Raw genomic sequence first — 24,887 nt, 5'->3', positions numbered from 1 at the left:
TGATTAAAATCGATTTAAGTTTGTAATAATCATAAGGGAATCGTTGGTCATTTTCTTTCTTTTTTTTTCTTTTTTTATTTGTTTATGTTTTCTTTTCTTTTGTTAAGCCGGAAATAGAGATACCATATATAACCATTATGTATGAAGTATATATGTTAAAGATATGAAAAGATTGCGTTATGGGATCAGAGAATATAATTTATATTATATTAGATTAGTATTAGAAAGTATAATTATATTGTCCGTAATATGAAGTATATTCAGATTGCAACATTTAATTTATTTATTTATTCCTTTCTCTTCTTTCTCTCTCTTCTTCTTCTTCCTCTCTCTCTCTCTCTCTCTCTCTCTCTCTCTCTCTCTCTCTCTCTCTCTCTCTTTCTTTTTATCAGTAATATATACGATGCAGCAATATTATTTCTTTAGTTATCACAAAGAAATTAGAACGTATATTTCATATTTTTTAAAGTTTAAAAAGTGAAGTCGATAGAAGTGGAGAATTTTTTTTAAAAGAATATATATATATATATAAAATGAAAAGAAAAAAAACCGTCATTACGTTTTTACGTCGCGGAAAATCTTCGAACAAAGTTAAAAACGTTTTCCTCTATTTATTCATTCACATTGTTTTCTCTTTTTTATTGCAGATACGCATAAATATCTCTAGGAAATATCGATTGACGAAGAACAGAAAAGTGCGAAAAGTGACGCGAACATGCCGATGGAATTTTTAGATCGGGTACCCGTGCCCAATTTACGTGTTTATACGACCATCAGCTTCGCCGTACTATCTTGTTCTGTTTACTATGCCGCTCAAGTTGTAAAGGATCCAGCATGGCGAACAAATCATACGAGTATAGTCGAGGGCATCAACGACGTAAGCGAAAATGGCACAACGACTTATCCAAGAAGTTTCGGTACGCACTTCAAAGAATTATTGGCCTTCATGGTACAGGATCCTGGCTGTATTTGGGTGAGTTTAACATAATTTTACATATGTGTGTGTGTGTGTGTGTGTGTGTGTATTTATATTTATTTATTTGTTTATTTGTTATTTGTTGGTTCGAATATTTATTATGACATTTTACTTAGCAAAAAAGTAATTGTTATTATATAATTACTATCATTCGTAATGTAATTGCACTAAGTACTAAATAGTTTAACAACTTTATAGTAGTTAATTATTTTTCAATTACATCCCGGATATGACGATTATTGTAATTATTAATGAATTATTGTTTCTTACGTATCAAATTTTCAATTAAATTTTTATAATAAAATTTAACGTTATAATTATATGTAATAATGGTTTATAAAATTACTTACAAACGTAAAAGAAAAAGTGGATTGATCCTTGTAAAAAAAAAAAATTAAAAAAAAATAAAGATAAATTAATTAATATTTGTAAGAGAGAGAAAAAGAAAGAGAGAGAGAGAGAGGGAGAGAGAGAGAGAGAGAGAGAGAGAGAGAGAGAGAGAGAGAAATTCTATATTTGTTTAATCTAAATTGCTTATTTTCTATCCTACTCTCTCTTTCTATCTTTCCTTCTTTTTCTATCTCCCCCCCTCCTCTCTCCCTATATATATATATATATATATATATATATATATATATATATATATATATATATATATATTATGATAATTAGATTTCCTTAAAATAATATTTATATATTATTTTATATATTAAAATAATATTTATATATCCATTGCTTATACTGGATATATAAAAGCATACATGTATATATACATATATAAGGTGCAACAACCAAGACACATATTTCTAGTAACAACTTATAAATCATGCATCAGTATCGAAAAATCATTTTAAAATCGTGCTTTAATATCTTTCGATAAAATCATTCGTACGTCGATTGACACCGTAACACGGATACGATCAAACGATATTGTTTATTATCTCATTGAATATGATCTTCCATGATCTTCGATGATATTTAATCATGAATATTTAAATTTTAATGCAAAAATAATAATGCAATAGGATGAATAAAAGATGAATGGAATAATTATTACAAACAAAATGAAAAAGGAAAAGAAAGAAAAAACAAGAAGAAGAAGAAGAAGAAGAGTAATACAGTAATAATAACTTTTAAAATCGTGTAATCTTTATTTTCTTTTTTTTTTCTTTTTCTTTAATTTCTTTTTTTTTTCTTTTTTAGTATATAGTAAACAATAATTTGTCATATAATGTACAATTTTAAAAAGTTTTCCCGGGTCCTTGTATTTATGAACATTTTGATTTATTTTTGTCTTTATTGCTAATAAGAAAGAGAAAGAGATAGAGAGAGAGGGGGGGGGGGAGAGAGAGAGAGAGAATGGATGGGTGCGATTGTGAGAAGGGGAGTGGAGGAGAGGGTGGGGGAAGAAATTGAAATATCGAACAGATTTGTCTTTGAGCTTTCCGATTTTCTTTGGGAAATATCACACGTAACCTCTCGTTCATGGGTAAAACTTGTGGCAGAGGAGGTAGATGAGATGGAGGAAGAGGGAGAAGAGTAGGAAGAGGTGGAAGAGGTAGGAGGAGGGTTAAAGCGTCGTGCGAAAATCGATGCTCGACCATGACCCGGGAAAATCGATGTTGCGCCGCAGCAAGTCGACCCAGACCAGACTTAACCAATGCTATATCTCCTTTATTATATTATCTATACTTTCATTAGTTAATCTTATCTCATTGTTATTTATATAGACTTTGGTTTATTGAATTCCTCTTAAAAAGATGCCAATCAAGTTTCAGATGTGTGTATATGCGCGCGTTTGTGTGTGTATGTGTGTGTGTGTGTGTGTGTGTGTGTGTGTGTAAAAAAAGATCAGAAAGAATTTTCAAAAAATATTATGTTTTATCTTCTGTCTGTGTTCATTGCACTGTACATCACTTTAAAAATTTTCAAATCTCAATGACTTACGACTACGTCGAAGTGTTTCCTTTAAGAAATAATTTTATTTTAGAGAAATGAATAAAAAGAAAAAGAGAGAGAGAGAGAGAAAGAGTGTGTGTGTTTATTATATTATTAATATTTATATTACATATACTATATTATTTAATTCGATTTATGCAATATACTATTGTTGTTGTTGAAATATTATTATCTCCAATATAAATCTTGATATTATTGTATATCGTAAATTTATATTTAATATATTACAAAATATTATTATATTAATTTTAATATTTTATGTCTAAATAAGTAGTATACATATAATAGTAATAATAATAATAATAATAATAATAATAATAATAATAATAATAATAATAATAATAATAATAATAATAATCATGGATATATTTATTTATATTATATATTTATTTATTTATTATATTTATTTATAATATACACAATAATAATAATAATAATAATAAAAATTTCGATTTATTAGATAATAACAGATTATATATACATATATATACACATATATATATATATACACACATACATATATATATACATGTATACACACATATACACGATATATATATACACACACATATATATATATATATATACATATATGTAAGTCGTAAATAGAAATATTGTTCACAATTCGAAATTGACTATTCGTCATTGTGGTCGTAGACCGTGCAAGTTAGCTGTCATGCGTAGAGTTACGTCATGCTCTCCATTCGTAGACCGTCCACATACAGGAGAAGAGGAAGGTCTCTCTCTCTCTCTCTGCCACGTAATCCGTTTGACGATCTTGATAAACGTCGATCGTCTAACTAATCTCGGTTGTTAGAGGTTGACGAACGCCGAATGTAAACGCGTGCCGAACTTAACATCCGCGCTCTACGCAATCAACGATAAATATTATACCAACACGTAACGTTGGAATATACATTATTAGGAAAATTATCTTCAATATTTTAAATTGATGCTTTCGAACGATAGACTGGTTTGTTAATTATTCTTCTTTTTCATTTCAATGAATTGAACATTTCGTAACAATTTAAATTCAAATTCAAATTCAAATTCAAATTCAAATTCAAATTCAAATTCAAATTCAAATTCCAATTCAAATAACCGTAACCGAGTTGTAAGAAAAATGTAATAATCGATTCATTAATTTTCTACATTGAATACGATCGTTTTATTTTTGTTTTGTTTTGTTCTTTTTTTTTTGTTTTTTTTTTCTCTTTCTACATGTCGTATATTTTCCGTCGTTTAATTTTATTACGATTGAATCAGTTTTCTATATTTAGTTTTTTCTTCTTCTTTTTTTCCTTTTTTTTTTTTTTTGAACGCAATATTTAATTTATTCATTTATTTATCTTTTCCTGTTCTACAAAATAACAAAATATATTTTCTTCGTCCATAACGAAATTCTATGTTTAGCAACTTAACTATTCGTGCGATAAAAAATGTATTATATATTGTACGAATACTTATGTTCTCCATTCTATATGTAATAATGTGATATAATAATTTTATACTGTGCATATATATATGTATGTATGTATGTATGTATGTATGTATGTATGTATGTATGTATGTATGTATGTATGTATGTATGTATGTATGTATGTATGTATGTATGTATGTATGTATGTATGTATGTATGTATGTATGTATGTATGTATGTATGTATGTATGTATGTATGTATGTATGTATGTATGTATGTATGTATGTATGTATGTATGTATGTATGTATGTATGTATGTATGTATGTATGTATGTATGTATGTATGTATGTATGTATGTATGTATGTATGTATGTATGTATGTATGTATGTATGTATGTATGTATGTATGTATGTATGTATGTATGTATGTATGTATGTATGTATGTATGTATGTATGTATGTATGTATGTATGTATGTATGTATGTATGTATGTATGTATGTATGTATGTATGTATGTATGTATGTATGTATGTATGTATGTATGTATGTATGTATGTATGTATGTATGTATGTATGTATGTATGTATGCATAACTAAGATATCTAAAGAAAAAAAGTTTGTATTTATCAAATAAAAACGTTTCCTTGTTTCTATAATAATACGGAACAAATGAATAATAGACAATATCTTATCGAATACCTCAGAAATGTCGTATTCTTTTCCTGTATAAGATTAAATTATAACATAGACAATATTATTAATGTTCTGAAATATTATAGTTAACGATTAACGACAAAATTTATTATGCGCGTTCTAATTTTGATATATATATCTAATAAGGAAATAAATAATTTTGTTTTTTAATTTTTCAAACACGATCGGCACGATCAATGATAAATTTGAATTGGAAATTAGATTTAAAAGAAGAAGAAGAAGAAAAAAAAATTCTTTTCGCCAATCGAGAAAAGAAATGTTTTTGTTTAAATCCAAACTTTTCAAAAAATTTCTTTCGTTAGTCGTGAAGAAAGAAATATTTTCTTTTTTTTTTTTTTTCTTTTTTTTAAATCGAAAAATTTCTCGCGCGAATCGACGAAAAGAAATTCTTTTCGAATAGGACTTTGGAAAAATTTCTTTGACACAAATTCTTTCGAGGAAATAATAAATACGATTGTGTTTAATAAGAAATGATTTAAATCGAATGAAAAGAAAAACGATTAGATTTCGATTTTCGTGATATTACGTATAATCCTAGATGGTTAGCGCGTCCTATCGATTGTCCCGTTGCACCCTTTTACGCATCGAGTCGCAATATTGCATGGAGTCTTCGCGAATGAAAATGCGCGCGCGCATTCTTTCTTTCTATGATATAAATCACTATTCTGTTTTATATATATACACACATACATATATATATATATATATTTATTTATTTATTTCTACAAATGTTTATATATATATATATAAACATATATATATATATAAATATATATGTATGTATGTACATATAATTAAAATAAATTATACTTTAATAATAATTACAATTAACTTTTTATATATGTAATATAATGTAATATATAATATATATATATATATATTTATATATTTATATATAATTAAAGTAATATATACATTAATAATAATTACAAATAAGTTCTTAATAATATGATGAAATACAAAATTTACAAAGTATACGATAAATTATACATTAGTATAATAATTATCAAATTCTTGTTGCTTTGATAAGATAACAACATCGAAGAGAATGTTGTTTATAGATTATAAATAGAAAATTATTTCTAATGTATGCTTAGAAAAATATTTGGTAAATATTGTCTACAAAAATATTTCCATAGATAATATGTCTACAAAAAGTGTTATTATAAATTCTATTTTCAATAATATTTATACATTATTTCTCGAAAGAAATTAATTGATACTATTACTGTCAGATAGTGCCTAGAAAAATATTTATAGATTCTTTTTACAATAACATTTATATGTCATTGCTCGAAATAAATTTGTAGATATAATTCCTAAAAAAAAAAAAGAAACATCTAATTTCTATATATAACGTAGATATAACGAAAGTATTTGTTGATCGTATCTAAAATAACAATTGTATTCATATAATTTTTTAAAATAAATTTGTAGATTATCTCTGCGAAATTATTTATATACCGTATTATATAATTTCTGTAAAAATATTCGTGAAAATTTATCATTATGTACAATCTATGTACACACACACACACACACACACACACAAAACATTTATAGGAAAGTTCTAACAAAATCTAAAGTGTACTCTGATCGAAGGAAGAAAGTCTTGAATGTTATTTTCTTATTCGATTAGCGATGACGTATATATATATGTGTATATATGTATATATGTATATATATATATATATATATATATATATATATGTGTGTGTGTGTGTGTGTGTGTGTGTGTGTGTGTGTATGTATGTACAATGTACACGTAATACTAAAGATACAGAAGATAGCATTGCATAGTAAAGCTCTTGGGGAATGATTGTAGAACGATTGGCAGTGGGCGTAGAGCCAACTATACTTAGGTATATCTACGTACATACGTACGTGTTTGAAACGTTAAAACATCGAAGTTAGCAAAAGTTTTAAGAATAATATATTATTTTACAAAGAACTTTTCTAATTTCCGGCTTTTATGAAATTTCATAAATATTAAAGTACGTGAAATATTGAACCTCGTTAAAATCATAGAAAAAAAGATGATGATTCATTATTACGTACTTTGTCTATTCATATTAATTGATATTCGTATATGGTATTACGTGTATGATACGTACGTTGATCAGTCATGTAATCGTAGAAGATAAGGATGACTGGAAAACAAAACAAAACAAAAAAAAAAAAAATAAAAAGAACAGGAAATACACACTTAAGCATATCACTCTTCTAAGAAGATATATATATATATGTATGTATGTATGTATGTATGTATGTATGTATGTATGTATGTATGTATATATGTATGTATGTTTGTATGTATGTATGTTTGTATGTATGTGTATGTTCTGTTGCAAATTCAATAGAGTTTTTTCTTCGTTCTTTCTATTGCATTAGTGCGAACGGAAAAACTAATCTTCGTAGTTGGGGAAGAAAAATAGTTAACTTCAAGATTGAAGGAACGTATCATTACGAGTAAAGTTATTTATATAATAATCTAAGCGATATAATCTGTATGTGTATGAGGCGTATGTATGCGTGTGCGTGTCATTTCGCACATCGTGTAGCCGAACGTTTCTGTCTTAACATTTATTTTCGAAAAAAAAAAAAGAAAAAAAGGTTTCAAACGACACGAAAAATGTTTTTCTTTTCTTGTTTCTTCTTAAAATACATATACCGTAATATAGACATATTCTTTTTTTTTCTTTTTTTTTTTTTTTTCTTTTTTCCATTTTTATTAGACTCAGATAAATATTATAATCGTTAAACGATAATAATGTCCCAAGTATAATATTTTCTTTTTTTTTTTTTTTTTTTTTTTTTAATGAGATTAGAATTATTTGAAAATGTTTTTCCTTTTATAAGTAAAATGTAAATGTACGAAATTATTAAAATTCTACGTTATCGTTATTATCGATGTCAAAAATACTGTACGTATCTTTATCGTTGAATTATAAATTAATACATTTGAAAGAATTTTATATATAAATAAAATGATATTAAGAAAGCGTAGTTCGATATTTCTATAATGTTTCAAGGTATATTGAAATATTCCTTTAAAAGTTTTTTTCAAAATTAACTTTTCGATATTCCTTTACATTTTCAAGGTATATACATATATATATATATATATATATATATATATATATATATATATATATATATATATATATATGTACATATATACCGTGTGTCCTATAAAAGCAATACCAGAACCGCATTGCGTCAGTTATATTACGAATTTCGTTCTAGTTAATAGTTTTACTATGTCAAAGTAATAAAATAATGACATTGTAAAATTGTACGAAGGGAAATAATATTGTTTTTTCTTTTTTAAATAAAAAAAAAAAAAAAAAAAAAAAAAAAAAAAAAAAAAAAAAAGTAAAAAAAAAAAATAAAAAAAAAAGAAAAAAAAAAGAAGAAGGAAGAAAATATATTTATCGCGATAATCTTATAAATCAACTATTATTACCGCATTGCGTCAGTTGTAATAATGGAATAATAATTTTCTTTTAAAATTACCATGTCAATGTGATATTGTAATATTGCATAGAATATCGAGATTGTTTTAAATTTGTAATATTAAAACTAGTTTTAAAACGTGTCATTAAAAAATACTGTCGATTCCGCTAGACACATAAGAAATTGTTTTTCAAAAAGGTTTCCCTTATTTAATTATAGCTCCCATTTATCATAGATAGGAATAAGTTTTCTTCTCTCTCTCTCTCTCTCTCTTTCTCTCTCTCTCTCTCTCTCTCTCTCTCTCTCTCTCTATTTATTTTTTCTTTTCCCTTTTTTTCTTCTTCTGTTTTAAACTCGACTCAGCACTAACTAATGTATGCTTATATGATTGCATGTATACTTGATCAACCAGTTCTACGTTTTTTATTCTGACTATCATTAAACGCATCAAATGGATAATGTTTTAAGGTCATCCGAGAAATTAATCGAACGTTTTATAATACGAAATGGTCGGCCATAGAGACTTCGATTTAGACAAAATTGATCAAGAATTTTTTCTGCTTTTTATTTTTTGTTCCTTTTCCTTTCTCTCTCCCTCCCCCCCGCCGCCCACTTTATATAAAGATTTTTTATCATAGAGATCTGCTGCACGTAATCTACCTTCTCTATTTCTTTCTTTATTTTTTTTTACATTTCTTTCTTTCTTTTTCTTTTTTTCTTTTTTTACCTTTAGTTAATTTTCAACATCTTTTTTGACGCACACGTCACGTGAATCATTCGTGATTTCATTAAAAAATTCTTGTTCTCGTTATGAAAAAAATAAAGAAGACTTTACTGTCTTTTTTTTATTTGAAACTGAATAAATAAATAAATAAATAAATAAATAAATAAATAAATAAATAAATTAATGAATAAATGAATTATTAAAATGTACGGTAAAATGTATTATCAATGTTAGGTAAATTTCTTATTTGATACTAATTTTGTCTCGGGTCAATATTAGGAATTGTACATTATTGTTTTTAAAACGTTTATTATTATATATTGAATCTTTTTCCAAGAACTAATTTGATTATAAATATAAATATATATATATATATATATATATATATATATATATATATATATATATATATTTCGTATTAGAACGACTTCATAAGTGAATGAAGATAAATATTTTATACATTGTTAAAGTAAAAAAATAAACGTAAATTTATTAATTTTTATAACATCGATCTAAACGAAAATTCGTTGTTAGCGCGATTTAACTTCCGCATATTTAAAGATACATATTCACAAATAAGATAGAATAACACGGAGTATCTAGAATTAGATGTCCTTTCGAACGTGATTCTGTCATTTGGCAACGATCGAATCGTCGTTGGTTAGTAATTTTGACGCGTTAATGTCTTAAGAAATTTTGCCAAGTTAATCATTGATACCAACCTTCTCGATCGACGATTCCAAATATCATTTTGATTTATACATCGACTCGATACGAGAATACATGTTATTCTAAATTTCAAATGAGATTGGAAGTGCCATGGTTCGCTGAGCTCCCTAATGATCACTTCAAAGCATCGTTAAATATTTGTTTTCCTTCTCTTTTTTTTTTTCTTTTTCTCTTTTCGTTCTTTTTTTTTTTCTTTTTCTAATTGCTATAATTGCTAATCGATACTGACCTATCTTATTCGAGATTTTACGAACTCGTGATAGATTGTGCCAATTATAACATTATAAGTTTCGAATAATGATAAAGAAAAATTCTACATACTTTTAATTACGAATAACAACAATTATATTGTATTATTGTATCTCTTGCCAGGAGATATATGTACATTATTGTTTTAAACGCATCGTTTCAATCCGTATTTTCAAAAGTGATTCGACAAATCAAAAATAAATTTACAATTTAATTTTCAATAGAACAACAAAGATTTTATTCTATTAAGAAAATAATATTTATTTTATTGCAATATCCTTTATTTGACCTATCGATAATTGACTTAAAAAAAAAAAAAAAAAACTCTCTTTTTATATATAATTTTATAAATCATACGATGAATTAATCCAATAATCACATTGCGAAGCTTATATCTCAACTTTTTATCTTACATTCTTTCTTTCTTTTTTTTCTTTATATTGTTTTTATCTTTTCTTCTTTTTTTTTAATTACAGACTTTGATAAACATGGTTTACTGCGTGCTGATACTAGTAGGCAAGTCCATTCAAAAACTAGTCTTCGGTGATCTACGAGTTTCTGAGAGGCAACATCTCAAGGACAAATTCTGGAACTTCGTATTTTACAAGTTCATATTCGTTTTTGGAGTGCTCAATGTACAATACATGGACGAGGTTATACTTTGGTGTGCATGGTTCACAGCACTTGGATTTTTGAGTCTACTTAGTCAACTTTCTAAGGATCGATTCGAATACGTAAGTTGTTAAACATTTAAACGTTTAAAAGATGAAAAAAAAAAATAGAAATTAAAACAAAAAGATTAAAAAAAAAAAAAATAAAAGAAGGAAGAACTTCTTTGATCAAAAACGATATACAAATAACAAATATTGAATTTTTAACGTTCGTTATTAATCGATTGTATAAGTATTAAGTTGAAAGCTATGAAACGGGCATTGAATGAAAATAAATAACTAAATAAAAACGCCCGTTTCATAATTTCCAACTTAATATTATAGAATTTACTAGAAAACTTTGCGTCTTCTATCAAACCACAGTCCTTGAATTTCTCTTGAACAACGAACGAACTAGTTTTTCAATTTTTATGTATACGTATACGAAGACTGAGATATAATAAATACGGCTATAAAAATTGTCTCTTTGAGATAGTCAAGCGAGCGCTTTACGCTTATATATATATACATGTGTACATAGATAGATACATACATAGATACATACATGTTTGTAATCATATCCTCGCTAGCTTTTACGGTAAAAGACACAATCGCTTACGTGGATTAGATAACTCGAGAAATCGAGTACTGTATCGTGTTTAATTTCGTTCCTTTTTTCTCCAACTTGGAAATATTATATTTCTCGTATAATTTATTAAATATAATAGAATAAAATATTAATATTAATATTAATATTTACGATATTTATTATTATTATTATTATTATTATTATTATTATTCATAGTTAATTTTTAACACAAAATTAATTATAATTAGATAATTTAGAAAGTCGAGTAAATGTCATCTTTAATTTCGTTCCTTTTTTGTCCAACTCGGAAATATAATATTTGTTGTATAATTTATTAAATATAATAAAATAAAATTAATATTAATATTAATATTGACAATCTTTATTTTTATTATTATTATTATTATTATTATTATTATTAATAGTCAATTGTTATCATAAAATTGATCATAATTAGATAATTTATAAAGTCGAGTAATTGTCGTGTTTAGTTTCGTTGTTTATTGTAGAATTCCAATATTCAGATATTTATTGTGTTCATAGGCAATTTTTAACACTAGAAAGACCGAAACTTAGTATATACCTATATTGCCCAAAATCAGTCAAAATGACAGTATTGTGAACGAATAATTAATGTGTTTTGAAATTTGTTTAAAATTTATTTTTAATATTTTTTTATATTATTTACAGTTATATAACAAGTTATTGGTAAATATTAACAATAAAAAAAAATTCTAAGAAATTGTGTCATTATATACATAATTGTTCTTCTAATTGAAACTAAAAAGCAGTCAAAATGACTTCCTTGGGCAATCTAGTGTTAATCACAAAATTGATCATAATTAGATAATTTGGAATATAGAGTAACAGTCGTGTTTAACTTCATTGGTTATTGTTGAGTTCGATAATATAATATTCGTTATATATTTATTCGATAAAATAATGGAATAATAATATTGAAAATTAATTGACGATTTATTATTATTTTTTAGAATAAATTTTTATTTCCAAACTGTATCAATCAATTTCGTTCCGTATTATCGAGCACGAAAAAACTTATGTAATATTTATTTTATATTCAATAAAAAATATAATCGAAATAATATTCAAATTAATTCACGATTTATGAATAATAATAATAATAATAATAATAATAATAATAATAATAATAATAATAATAATAATAATAATAATAGAATTAATTGAAAATGTTGCCTTTTTAAAACTATCTTGTTCAATTTCATTAGATATTGTACCTCCTTGAGGAAATAATATTTCTTTTTTTTTTTTTTTATTTTTAATTATATTGCATAATAATATAATTAAATGAATATAAAGCTATAAGTCGATATAATTTAACAATGAATCTACTTTTAATAAGATAAATAAAATTGTCTATAAATCTTTTAACAAAAATAACGATCGATCGAAATTGATTAAAAGATAGATTGTGATTTATTGTTAAAGCGTACGAACAATATGTATGTATTCTATCGTATGTTTGTTATAAATTCATCGATCTCAATGTGAACGATTTCATTTTTCTTTATATTCTTTTCTATTGCTATTACTTCTTTTTTTTTATCTATCCATCCATTCATCTATCTATCTATCTATCTATCTCGAGGATGGGGCAAACACGAACCTTCTTTTAAAATCTCAACTTTACTATTGCATATCGAGGAACGCAGTTTTCCGTTACGCAACCAAGTTAAGATCCGCGTAATCCCGTTAGGCTAATCCAATAGAGGTAACGAGGTTACTGGATAGAGGTCTGCCAAAGTACAATCCCTACTCATCCATTACATTTTTTCGAAAAAAAAAAAAAAGAAAAAAAACCAAAAAGAAATCCAAAAACTGAACAAACGAGAAAATATTGATTGATTATCGCTCTCGATTTTATTGATTCGTCGATGCATATAAATAGAACGAACGCAATTATTAATACTCTTTCTTCCTTTCTTTCTTTCTTTTTTTCATTTTTTTTTTCTTTTTATTTTCTTCTTTTTTTTTTCTTTTCTTTTCTTTTCTTTTCTTTTTTTTTCTTTTCTTTGTCTATCTGTTTATCTGTTTGTCTCTCTTATTCTTTAGACTTTTTTTTTTATAATAGATATATTATTATTATTATTATTATTATTATTATTTATATACGTTAGATTTATTATGACGTCACATTCATCAGACTAAAATTATACTTCTTAAATAAAATTAAATCGGAATTATGATAAATGATAAATGGATACATTTTGACAGACAAAAAATATTAAACAATTTTATAGATTTGTTTTATTTATAATATTTTTAAAAGCCTTTCTTTTTCTTTTTTCTTTTTTTTTTTTCCACAAGATTTATCGAAATAAAAATATATCTTCGAATTAAAATTAATCTCGTAGTTATAATAATTATAAGAAATGTTTATATTAAATTTATAGAGTTACTTCTATTTATAAACTATTTATAAAAGCTACGATTAAGACTTAAGATATTTTTTTATGATATTTGTAAAAAAAAAAAAAAAAAAAAAAGAAAGAAAAAAAAAGATGAAACCAAAAAGAAAAAACAAAGTATGTTTTTTAATAGTTGTAAATTTAAACGTAGAAAAAAGAAGAAATGGACAATAACAGTAACAACAGAAAAGATATTAAATGTATTTAAATCTTTTATTTATATTATAATTTGAATATATAATATCGATTAATATAAAATTCTTCTTTTACTCGTTAAATATTATTTTAACATAATATTATGTAAGCGTTCATTAAAGTCCTTTTTATATAATTTTCCTTTTTATGATAAAATACCTAAAACCGAAGTTATATTTTTTCGATAGTTTGATTTAAAAACAAAATTTATGATAATCAGGAAAGAATATATTCTCATAGAATATTTAAATATCTACTTCGATCGTTGATTGAACGTTTTAACAAGTTCCGTACCATGTATACCACCGGTGGTATGCGTTAAACTTGATCTTCATGCCACGTGTACCACCGGTGGTACACGTTAAACTTGTTCTTCAGGCCACGTGTATTGCGAATAGTATACGCAGTCATTTTTTTCTTTAGTCAAAATATCAAATTGCTTGAACGACAAGTCAGGCAAAAATGACTTGGCACGAAACGTGTTAAACACGAATTATCATTATGACATTAATTTTCACATGTTGCTTAATCCGAAATATGGATTTAGAAATGTTTTGAAATTATGAAACTTTAATATCCCTTCTTTTTTTCTTTTTCTCTTTCTCTCTCTCTCTCTTACAGTTATCCTTTTCTCCAACTACCCCAGGATGGAGTCACGCTCGACTCTTTGGACTTTTGACAGGAATCCTAGCGTTATCTACATTCATGCTCCTGTTGTGCACTGCAGCGGTTTTCTTTTTAGTGTCCTTTAATACTTTCGCTTTCATGGCAGCTGAGGTGAGTCACTTTTACGTTCTAATTGATAAAGATTATATTAAAAATGTTTAAACATTATATAAACGTATCAATGTCACGAAAAAAAAAACTTGTTAACTTCGTATCGATTAATAAATTATCGATTAAAAAATATTTTTTCATATCAATATATTGTAATTTTTTTTTTTTTTTTTTTATATTGTTTCATTTAAATTAATTATAATGCCTAATTATTGATTAAATATTAAAAAACAAAATATATATATATATATATATATATATATAATTGAAAAATTATATTACAATTTTATTTTGACGAAATTTGACATATGAAATTAAACTTTTTCGACGCATTTATATTACCTTAAACATTACATCGGATTGAACATTTAATATACGTTTTATTATGTTGTAATTAATAAAATATATATATATAGATTCACGTAAATTTATTTTTACGAAATTAAATAAATTTTGGTCACATTTTGTCTGTTATGTTGCACGTTAAATAGTATTTAATAATAATATATTTATTATATCGTAATTTTAAAATCATGTGAATTTAAACGTTAAATTCGTTTTACAAGATTTAATATGCATACACATAGACGATAATAAATTGATAGAATTAATTTGTATAAAACAAAAAGATATACTTATTGATATAATTTACACAAATACACATACATACACACACACAAACACACACCTCATGAATGAAATTTCAATAATTTAACGTTAGCGTTATGGAAAAGTAAACAAAGGTGAAACTTCATTCCCCCCTTTATTATTTTACGTCTTTAGAATCTAAATTATCGTCGTAGTTGCGTAATACATAATCCATTATCTTTTTCTCTCTTTCTCTCTCTCTCTCTCTCTCTCTCTCTCTCTCTATCTATCTATCTCACTCTCACTCGCTCTCGTTGCTTTTCGAAGTATTTAAAAGCCACGAAAGTTTATTACAAAGTTTTCACACCTTCGATAAAACGAGCAAAACGAATAAAACATTCTTGTTTTCTTCCAGAGAAAAGATAAGAGATGAGAATCGCGAGTGACCTCGTTTAAAAAAGGAACATGGTTTTATATATATATATATATATATATATACAGATATACAGAGCGATACAAAAGTTCTTAAATGATTTTCAAAATCGATTACACTTTTCTTTTTTCTTATTTTTCTTTTTTTCTTTTTTCTTTTTTTTTTTCCTTTTCCTTCGAGACTCATTAGGCTCCGTAGTTAGACTTTTCTAGGTTTACAATTTGAAAAAAAAAAAAAAAACAAAAGAAAAGAGAATGAAATTGAAAAAAAAAAGAAAAAAAAAAAGAAATTATAATTGGTTTTTAAAATCGCTTGAAAACTTATGGACTCACCTTGTATACGTTGTACGTAAGTATGTATGTATATAAACATGTACGCATGTATATATATGCATATTTACTTTTTTTTTTTACTTAATAATGAAGCTTTGAAAAAAATCAGAAGTCGTTAACACGAAATCTTCCTTACCTATAGAATTAATGTGAACTTTTTATGTTATTCTAAGGAAGTTTATACTTTTCCTCATAATTTTGCTTAATCACATGTATCATACAGAGTATGATTACTTTTTTTTTTTTTTGTTTGTTTTCTTTTTATCTGAAAACTTGATTGAATTATTTCGAATTTTATATTTTTTAAATACTTTAAAATGCAATTCTTTATTTTTCTTGTTTCTTTTCAATTCTCGTTTCAATAACGTTTGAAGAACTCGTTGTATTTTTTTTTGTTTTTGTTTTTTTTTTCTCAACAACAATAATAATAAAGAATTTAAATGTGATTTGTGCTGTTTCTTGTTTCTTTTCTTTTCTTTTCTTTTCTTTTTTTTTTTCTTCGTGAGTACGAGTGAGATTTCGAATTTCTTTTTTTTACTACTTCTTTTTCGAATACGACTGATTTCGAATTATATATAATGTTTCGAATGTTTCGAAATGTTATGTCAATGTCAAATAGACATTGACGTAACAAAGGATTAAAATGTTTTCGATGATTATAATTTTTCGTGTTGTTAAATAATAAAAAAATTGAATAATTTTGAAAATTTCGAGAAAATATTCGCATACTTTTACTTTTATACCTGTTAAACAAAAAATATAACGAAACAATGTGATAATGTAAATTTTTGATATAAATAATCGTCTTAGAAATTTTATTATTTTATTATTTAATAAAAAAGATTTTATTGTGTATTTTTATAATTAAAATTTGCAATTTAATTATTATATTAAATGAATCATTCTGGTCAGTTACACTCGAATGACGACGAAGATCAAGAGAGAGAGAGAGAGAGAGAGAGAGAGAGAGAGAGAGAGAGAGAGAGAGAGAGAGAAAGAGAGAAAGACAAGAGATTGACCCAATTCTTGTTTTATAGTCTTTTCAAACCGTAGAAATAGTAACTTAAACTGATATGATATATATATATATATATATATATATATATATATATATATATATATCACAAATATACCGTTAGTCTCGTTGCACCGAGAAACGATTTCCCTCTCTCTTTCTTCGTTTCTCCATTCGTCCTCCTGACATATACTCTCCTTTTCTTATTTCATTCGTTAGGACTCTTGTCCTTTTAGAAATCACATGATTTCTGTCCATAAAAATCGTACTTATGATTGAAATTATATTAATAAATACGTTAATTTATTAAAAATGAGAAAAATGAGAAATAAATTTATTTATATCTATATACATTCGGATAATATTTACAAATTATTATTATTATTATTATTATTATTATTATTATTATTATTATTATTATTATTATTATTATTATTATTATTAGTATTATTATTATTGCTGTTGTTGTTGTTGTTGTTATTGTTAATATTATAAAGAGAATCAAATGTCCTTAAGCGAATGAAAATTTTTTAGTTTATGTTAAAAATCAATTATTCTTTTTTGAAACCGTTTAATCGAATAATTAAATTTAGTGTTTTTTACGATCTTAAAAGAAGAAAAAAGAAAAAAAGAAAGAAAACAAAAGCATTATCTTAAAAAAATTTACCGTGTTCTGTATTTTGCAATTTAAATTTTTAAATAAAACAAAAACATTTTTATCATTCTATTTATCATCTATTTTTCATTTTTCTAGCTTTTTTAGTATTTGAAATTTTATTTATACGTTATTGAAAAGTAATAATCAAGAATAATATGTGTCTGTGTCTATGTTATACACGTATATATACGTATAAATAGTATCATTTGAAAATAAATTTAATTTGAAAGAGATATAAAGGCTTAAATAATTATAAGAAATTTGAATCGACGTATCGAAGGAATTGCTTAAAATCAACAAGAGAGAAAGATCTCGATCAACAACCCGTACCAATTACATTTTTAAGTACCTTTTTTACCTTGTATCTATTTATCCCTAAAAGATATATATATATGCATCTTTGTTCGATTCTCATTCGCAATACTTCTAGAAACTTTCTACATCGGTGAACGCAATCGGTCACGATCCATTTCCAATAGTCTCGGTACTTATCTTTCTCCATTTTAGGATCGATCACTTGAGCTTGATTATACTCCAAGATATCTTGAAAAGTTTCAATGCAATTTGATCGATCGATCAATCATTATTCCTTACTATAATGTCAATATTTATATAATTCTTTACAATTTTATATATATATATATATATATATATATATACACACACAACATTTTTTATATTTTCTATTTAATAATATTTTGAAAATATTAAAAAACATTTAATATTATTTACTTAATAATACTTTGAAAATATTTATTATCTAATTATATATATATATATATATAATTAATTAGATAATAAATATATAAATATATAAACAAAAAGTTTATTATGTCACTGATTTATTTGGAAAATGTTTTTTTTTTTCTTTTAAATTCCTTTTTTTTTCTTTCTTATTCTTTGAGTATCTTTATACAGGGCGTTTGAAAACCCACTATCTATTTTGAAAGATAATACGGAATCCAAAGAAAACAAAAAAAGCATGTTTTTAAGATAAGAAAAATATATTTGTCTTAAAAAAAAAAAGAAAAAAAAAAAAAAACAGAAAATAGTATTAATAATGTTTATATATCTGTTTCAACATGGCAACCGTCAGTGTTTCTACAGAACTGAAAGTAATATATTGTTTCACGGCTACACACTTTCCAACGTTCGAGGTGTTATTTTCTAAACTGCATCGATAATACGATTTCGGAACTTTCCTACTTAATTAATTATTTTCTAACATATGTATATACGTTAGATTTAATAAAATACCGATGAAAAATAATCTAATAGCGTTAAATTGAACGAAGAAATTCGATTCTCTGAAATTTCGTTTAATAATTTTTCGTAAAACATTTTTTAGGAAATTCTTTCTCTTATCATTTCGCATTTCGTATCTTTTATCTTTAATGTCATCGAAAACATTCATCAACATTGTCATGGGTTTGTGATAGAAAATTTATAAATTGCAAAAAAATTCGAAATGTCACAATGTTCTTTTTATTTTTCTTTTTTTTTTTTCACCACGACTACATAAATTTGCATCAAACGTAATTACCTTTATCCTTGTATGGTATATAAAAAAAAGAAAAGAAAAAAAAAGAAACAAAAAAGCGATATCTAAAATGTACATAATGACTTTTCAAAGACCTTGCATCTTATGTAATGTATATATTTTGTATATTATTTAACAGGATAACAGTACGTTGGCCTTGTTTTGATAAAATTATGTTTGAACAAATTTTTATTGGACAATATATTTATAATATTTATTGCAAATATTTGTAGAAACTTTTTAATATAAGTTATATGTATAAAAGCATTAATTTTATTTGATCTAATGAAATATCAAGGAATTGATATAAAATAAGGAATAAAGAACTTAAATGAAATATGAAATAATCAAAGTGATAAATAATGTGAATAAAATATTATATTTTTTACAAGTTTTAATTAAAATTTGTAAATGTTTCCTCGAATAATAAAAATTTAAACTTTGGAACGTAACATAAATACACACACATATATATATATATATATATATATTTATATATATATATATATATATATATATATATATATATTTATATATATATATATATATGTATGTATATATATATATTTTTAATTTTTTCTTTTTTATAATTTTTCTTTTTTATAATTAAACATTACAAAAAGATCTCGATTTATTTTTATTTGAACGATGCACATTGAAAAAATTATAAAAAAAAAAATGAACGTTCAATAATAAAAAATATTTGTGTAATTTTTTTTTTTTTTTTTTTAAACCGATGAAATATAATATAGGACGAAATATTTATAAAGCGACATGTTTAAAGAAATGATTAACATATTATATCTCTGCAGTAAACATAAATATGTAACAAAAATGATTTTTAATCTTCATGTTGTTCGATGAACATGATTATGCATTTCTAATGCAAATTTTCTATAAATATGTAAACATATATATGTATATCAAAGACACAATAAGTTCATTATAAATTAAAAAATTTATCAAGAATTTTATAACATAACATATTTATTACGTAACAAATCGAAAATAATACCTTTGATATAGTATTATTTTTAAATCATATGAATTGTACGAAATTGCTCAACTCATTAGGACTGTTTGTCGTTTATTAAAAACATCGATTGATTATATTCAATGATAGAAAATGAAAATAAAGAAACCACCCTTAATGAAATCATCAATAAGAAAAAATAGACTTTGCTATTTGCATAACAGAATAGTATATTTAAAAAAGTAAATAAATAAATAAAAAAAAAAATGAAATATAAATGAAATTAATATTATTTCCGATGTAAACGAATTGAATATAAATAATTCTAATGAAAAAAAAAAGAAAAAAAAAATAATAATAATAAAATGTTTCATACATATAGACACAAAAAAGAAACCAATAAGAATTGAAAATAAATGATAATCATAAACAAAAATAAAAATAAAAAATAAAAAAAAAAAATAAATAAAAAATAAAAGAAAGAAAAATAAAAAAAGGAAATAATATTTTCTGATAAAAAATTTAATTCGTATATACATTGAAACTTTAATTTATAAATAACGCTGAATAACGATGTTCGAACAACAAAAAAATAGGGATCATCTAAAACTATCTAATGATGATAAAAAAAAAAAAAAAATAAATAAACTAACAAAACAAAACAAAAAAAGAAAAGTAATAATACATTGCACTTCGGACCCGCGATAATGCGAGATTTTCAGTCTACGCTTGACCGCCCGGATTCGCGATATCGCGAGTTTATTTGTCTATAACAAATATTCAATCAAAATATATATTTTACGAAAACATATAACCTTTTTATAATATTTTCTTTAATTAATCACTTTTCAGATATAAAAAAAAAAAAAAAGAAATAAATTAAATGAGTATATATTAAGAACGAGAATGATAGTAATAAAAAAAAAAAAAAAAAAAAAAAAAAAAAAAAAAAAAAAAAAAAAAAAAAACAAGTATTGAAAATAAATGATAGTAACAAAAAAAAAAAAGAAAGAAAGAAAAAAAAAGAAAATAGCAAGTAAAAAAAAAAAAGTAACAGCTTATAACATCGAATAATGAAAACAAAAATACATATACGTAGATATTTAGTTGAGATTTAATTGAGATGTCATATTATATTTAATGGTTTGTATTACAGAACATAATTTATAAATATGAAATATGAAGTAATGATTGACAATAATTAAAAAGATAGATTGTAAATGAAAACAAAAAATACAAAAAAGAAAAAAAAAGAAGAAGAAGAAGAAGGATAAGATTGGATTAATCGAAACAAGTAATTCAATTAATTAGAACAATGTTAATGAAATGATAGTAATCCAATCTTCTTTGTTTCTTTTTCTTTTTTTTTTTTTTGGTTTTTTTCGTTTCGTTTCGTTTTTTCTTCTTTTTTTTTTCTTTCTCTCTTTTTTGTTACTTTTATCAAAGGTAGATGTACTCGACTCTTACGTTACATACTCGAGAGTCGCTCTTATGTATGTATGAACATAGATACGTGTCATAGCATTACTCTGCACTCTCTTGATACGGCAACGTAGATTATTCATAAACTCAACGTAACGTTGAATGGACGAAAGTTTATTCAGAAGTTCTTCGCCACGTGTTCGTCGTTCGATATGCTCGCGTATCGTTCTCGAGTACCGTCTTCCGAGTAAAATCGGCCACGTCAGATAAATGACTGTGATTTTCTCGTTTCTCTTTTTTTTTTGCACCTTTTTTTTTCTTTTTTTTTTTACTCTTTTCTTTTTTTACTTTTAACTTTTTTCCCCTAAATCCATAGATCGATTGAGCAACGCAATTTATTTATAACGTGAATCTTTTCACAAAAAGTTCTTTTTTCCAAACAGATTATTTCCATATTATCTGAGTATTTAAAAAGTATGTTTAATCATTAAAAATATATCCGAATACGAAGTTGACATAGATTTGTTTAAAAAAAATCGATGTCAATGGTCACAAAGGTCATCTAAAATAATAAAGACATCTAAAATAATAAGTAAATATATTTTCTTATATTTCAAAATGAATTCAAAATAATATTGTTATTACATTTAATTATTAATATAACATTATTAATATAATTATTAATATAACAGATTATTAACCAATTTATTTATATACATATATATATATATACATATATATATATATATTTTTTTTTGTTCTAATATTTCACATCATACACTTATGAATATATAATACAAAAATAATTTCAATCCGAATTTATATCGTTCAAGATTATCGTATAAATGTCAGGTTTATCTGACATTGAAAAAAAAAAAAATCATACTAGAACCGATATAGATTTATTAGATATAAGATTTATAGATTTATTAATTTGTTTCTTTTCCTTTTCTTTTTTCTGTTTTTTAGTGCATACTATTGGCCGTCCGTACGATTCACGTGATGTTGCGGTATGTAATTCATCTGTACGACACACGTGGTGCCGGTACGTCTTCCCAACGTTCATGGGATAAACGCGGACCTTTGACCTATTACACGGATTTGACATCAGAACTGACCGCTTTGGCCGTTGACTTCTTTCATCACATTCATATGTTACTTTGGAGCAACATTTTCCTTAGTATGGCATCACTGGTTATATGTATGCAACTACGTTATCTATTTTACGAGATCCAACGAAGAATCACCAAACATAGGAATTATTTGGCTGTACTAAGCCATATGGAACAAAAGTACGTTTATAATTGACTTATTTATTTGTTTGTTTATTATTTATTTATTTATTTATTTTAATTTATTATTTCCTTTATCTATCTATTTCTTTCATCATACGACTAGATATGAGTAAACGTTTGAGAAATATAAATCAAATTTTTCAAAAAAAATTTCTATAGAAATAATTGGTTTTATTTTTAATTCTTTCCGTAAAACAAAAAGATAATAATGATAATAATAATAATAATAATAATAATAATAATAATAATAATAATAATAATAATAATAATAATGAGAAAGAAAAAGATGAAGGATGAAAGTTCTTAATCTTTTTTCTTTCATTTATTATTTATAATTTGATCAATATCTCGAACTGACATTTATTTCAAGAACTTGCAACCTTTATAAAGATTTTCTCTATCCATTTAATCGTATTTCCTTTCTTCCTTATCTCCTTTAAAGAAATCAAATTATCTGTTAGGGTGATAAATGATCTCATGAAAACCTTGAGTTTTAATCTATGAGATTCCGATAATTCAATTTTAATTGATCCATGTAATAACAATGATTTCATTGAAATAAGATAAATATTTTGCAAAATCATGTTTTCTTTTTTTTTTTTTCCCATATATATATACACAGTAGAATTATTATCTATTTATTTTCTTATATAATATAGAATATTTATCTATGGAATTTATTTATTCATTCATTTTTTGATTTGCACAATAGAATTTTTATTTATTCATTATTTTCTTTTCCTTGGATTCAATCCTCTGAATTAAAAGAAAAAGAAAAAGAAAGGAACCCCCCAAAAATTGTATTACAATCGAATCGACACAAAAATCAAAATGCATTTTAATATGATAATGAAAATTTTTAATAAATGTTCATACGTTTTATCTTTTTTTTTTCTTTTTCTCTTTTTTTTTTTTTAGTTATCCAATGGCATCGCAAGACGAATTGGCAGAAAATTCAGATAACTGTGCCATTTGTTGGGAGAAAATGGAGTCGGCACGTAAGTTACCATGCGCACATTTGTTTCACAACTCTTGTTTGCAGTCTTGGTTGGAACAGGACACGTCCTGTCCTACGTGTAGATTGGCACTCAGTATGCAAGGCAATCATAGAGAGAGTACACCCGAATTACCATTGGAACCGCAGACACCAACAAGAAGAAACGACAATCATTTCTTTCATTTCGACGGATCCCGATATGTTTCTTGGTTACCAAGTTTCTCTGTTGAGGTTTCGCATAGTCGATTACGTGGTAATATTTTCACGTCGGCTCATACCAATTCTCAAATGGATGCAATGGCCAGACAGGTCAGTAGTATTCGAAAGATTAAGATAATTGTATTCTTTAAATTAAATCGAATTACAATTTTCAAAGGATTTTTAATCTGTTAAATGCTTTATTGGATTGAAAAATTAAAACAAAAATTCTTGTTGAGTTCATGTTGAATAATAATAATTGATATTTTCTTTTTTTTTTTTTTAATTAATATATTTTAATTTAATAATTTTAATAAATTAATATATTAAAATTAATTTCAATTAATTTCAATTAATTTTATATATTTAATTTTTAATTGATACATATATACACACATACTTGTAAAGTTTTTTTCCTTTCTTTCTTTCTTGTTTTTTTTTTTCTTCTTTTTTTTGGAATTAACATATTATTGCATTGTGCATAGCAAAAAGTGAGTTAGAATATTATAAATTTTGAATAGTTATAAAATTATTTTGTATTTCAAAAA

At 24.5% G+C, this 24,887-nt stretch overlaps 1 protein-coding gene across 3 annotated transcripts in view; it reads left to right on the top strand.

The window, feature by feature from the left end:
• LOC124430500 (E3 ubiquitin-protein ligase AMFR-like) overlaps positions 1-24,887 on the top strand; it is a 43,030-nt gene that overhangs the window by 14,958 nt on the left and 3,185 nt on the right. For all 3 annotated transcript variants that reach the window (XM_046977176.1, XM_046977175.1, XM_046977174.1), the window contains exons 3-7: positions 648-973; positions 10,707-10,964; positions 14,733-14,888; positions 22,819-23,141; positions 24,063-24,450. In XM_046977176.1, coding sequence (XP_046833132.1) covers positions 716-973; positions 10,707-10,964; positions 14,733-14,888; positions 22,819-23,141; positions 24,063-24,450 — 1,383 coding nt within the window. In that variant the 5' untranslated portion in view covers positions 648-715. The remainder of the gene's footprint in view (positions 1-647; positions 974-10,706; positions 10,965-14,732; positions 14,889-22,818; positions 23,142-24,062; positions 24,451-24,887) is intronic.

The sequence above is a fragment of the Vespa crabro genome, chromosome 18 (assembly GCF_910589235.1).
Source record: "Vespa crabro chromosome 18, iyVesCrab1.2, whole genome shotgun sequence".
In the NCBI taxonomy this organism is placed as follows: domain Eukaryota; kingdom Metazoa; phylum Arthropoda; class Insecta; order Hymenoptera; family Vespidae; genus Vespa; species Vespa crabro.
Note: the sequence above shows the minus strand (reverse complement) of the source record. Positions and strands in the feature narration are given on the sequence as shown.